General features: G+C 45.1%; 1 protein-coding gene across 2 annotated transcripts in view; it reads left to right on the top strand.

Moving 5' to 3' along the window:
* Positions 1–2,500, top strand: part of efna3b (ephrin-A3b) — a 58,474-nt gene that overhangs the window by 46,925 nt on the left and 9,049 nt on the right. For both annotated transcript variants that reach the window (XM_035530802.2, XM_035530801.2), the window contains exon 2: positions 2,370–2,500. This exon is cut by the window's right edge and continues 156 nt beyond it. In XM_035530802.2, the coding sequence (XP_035386695.1) occupies positions 2,370–2,500 (131 nt within the window). The remainder of the gene's footprint in view (positions 1–2,369) is intronic.

Genomic DNA, 2,500 nt, shown 5'->3' with positions numbered 1-2,500 from the left:
ATTCAATAAGTGAATAAAGTAGTAATCTCTCAAGAGAAATTACCTATAACTGAGAGAGAGGTAGAGATACAGAGAGAGAGAGAGAGAGTGAGTGAGAATATCTACGTACTGTTACCAGCTGTTAGAGCTTTGATGGATCTATTTCAACTATCCTTGCTATACACACACACGCTCACACACTCACACACACACACACACACACACACACACACACACTCATAAACACACACACACACACTCATAAACACACACACACAAACACTCATAAACACACACACTCATAAACACACACACACTCACACACACACACACACTCATAAACACACACACACACACACACTCAAACATACACACACACTCATAAACACACACACACACACACTCATAAACACTCACACACACACACACACACTCATAAACACACACACACACTCAAACACACACACACTCATAAACACACACTCACTCACACACACACACACACACACACTCACACACACACACACACACACACACACACTCATAAACACTCACACACAATTATGTAACAATTAAGCCATTGTCCTCAACATGGCATTGATCTGGCGAGAATCAAAAGACTGTTAGATTATGTGTGTGAGTGTGAGTGTGTGTGTGTGAGTGTATGAGTGTTTATGAGTGTGTGTGTGAGTGTATGTGTGTGTGAGTGTGTGTGTGTGTGTGTGTGTGTGTGTGTGTGAGTGTATGTGTGTGTGAGTGTGTGTGTGTGTGTGTGTGTGTGTGTGAGTGTATGTGTGTGTGAGTGTGTGTGTGTGAGTGTGTGTGTGTGTGTGAGTGTTTATGAGTGTGTGTGTGAGTGTATGTGTGTGTGAGTGTGTGTGTGTGTGTGTGTGTGTGTGTGAGTGTGTGTGAGTGTGTGTGTGTGTGTGTGTGAGTGTGTGTGTGTGAGTGTATGTGTGTAAGGGTGTATTACACCACTGGTCTAAACTTGAGTCTAAACCTTCACCCTCTTGTCTGTCATGTGTCTGAAACAAACACTCACAGAAACAGTGTTCACACGGTTTAGCCACATTTGGTTGGTCAAATCCAAAGGCGTAGGTTGCATTTCACACCACCCAACCTCACACCGCCCATTATCAGCTACGTTTGTGGTCAAATCTCTGTCTGGTTCTAATTCAAGTCACAATTACATTTACAGCATTTATCAGACGCTCTTCTCCAGAGTGACCGACAAAAGCGCTTTATCAATTACGAATGCGGATCGGGCTTTGACCACTGACATCGTGTATGGAGGGGCTGCTCCATTTTTGGCTTTGTAGAGGAGCATCAAGGTTTTAAATCTGATGCGTGCAGCTACTGGAAGCCAAAGAAGGGAGTGCAGCTGTGGAGCGACGCAATTACGATTCTGTGATCGTTAATTTGACTCAAGTGCAGCTGATCTCAGGCCAGTTTGACGCATTTCAGTACAAGACTTCACCGTCTAAAACAGATAAGTAAGGTGGACTCTCTAAACTCGTGGTGGTGCACAAACGAGAAAAATGACACAATGCTTATTACACGAAAGTAGGCCACTGGAAAAGTCATGGTGACATGATTTTGATGCAGTGATTCACGTTCCTCAGAAAGAACAGAGAGACCAGGACAGAGTGTTTTTCTGAGACACTCCATCTCAGTATGCTGCACAATCTGCCGTCATGAAACCAGCCTACATCTGTGTTCTCCATTAACACTTTATCTTGGACTAAAGGCATGCTGTTTCATGGGTACTGTCTGTGTGCGTGTGTGTGTGTGTGTGTCGCTGGTAGATGTAGCTTGGCTAAATGGTGACAGATTATTTGTCTAGCACACACAAATGGTGGGTCTCAGAATACATTTTGTTCTGCTCTCTCTGAGATGAAACAGCTGAAGTGGGAGGGATGTGTGCGCGAACGTTGCTGTTATGGGATCAATGCCGTTAAACTGGCTGGGATATTGATTGATTTGGTAATTCTGTTAATGAACCCAAATACCCTCAAGCTCTACCGCGTCTGTGTGTGAGTGTATCTGTGTGTGTGTGTGTGTGTGTGTGTGTGTGTGTGGATACTTGGTTTCTATCTCTATAAAGCAGACTGCTCACACCACGCCGGTGTGGAGAGTTAGCTGTTGATTGTAGCTGTAGTTGTGCGATCTAAATTACCAGGTAGGATCAGGATTTGGCAGAGTGGTTCTGGAGGTGTTTGTAAGAAGCTCAGGATTTGGCGGCAAGATTTTTGTGCTTCTCCTTTCTGAATCAGCAGACAGCAGGAGCCAAAGGAGAGTATTCGAAGTGTGTGTGTGTTCAGCTGTGACGTTTTCATGAACCTGTTTGACTAAACATCTGCTTCTCTCTCCACCCCCCCTTGTGTGTGTAGTCTGCGGAGGGAGGGCTACACCCTGCAGGTCCATGTCAACGACTACCTGGACATCTACTGTCCACACTACAACAGCACCCAGAGGGGCGTGGCTGAGCAGTACGTGCTCTACATGGTCAGTTACCGCGGCT

The sequence above is a fragment of the Electrophorus electricus genome, chromosome 14 (assembly GCF_041902795.1).
Source record: "Electrophorus electricus isolate QZ-2024a chromosome 14, ASM4190279v1, whole genome shotgun sequence".
NCBI lineage: Eukaryota > Metazoa > Chordata > Actinopteri > Gymnotiformes > Gymnotidae > Electrophorus > Electrophorus electricus.
Note: the sequence above shows the minus strand (reverse complement) of the source record. Positions and strands in the feature narration are given on the sequence as shown.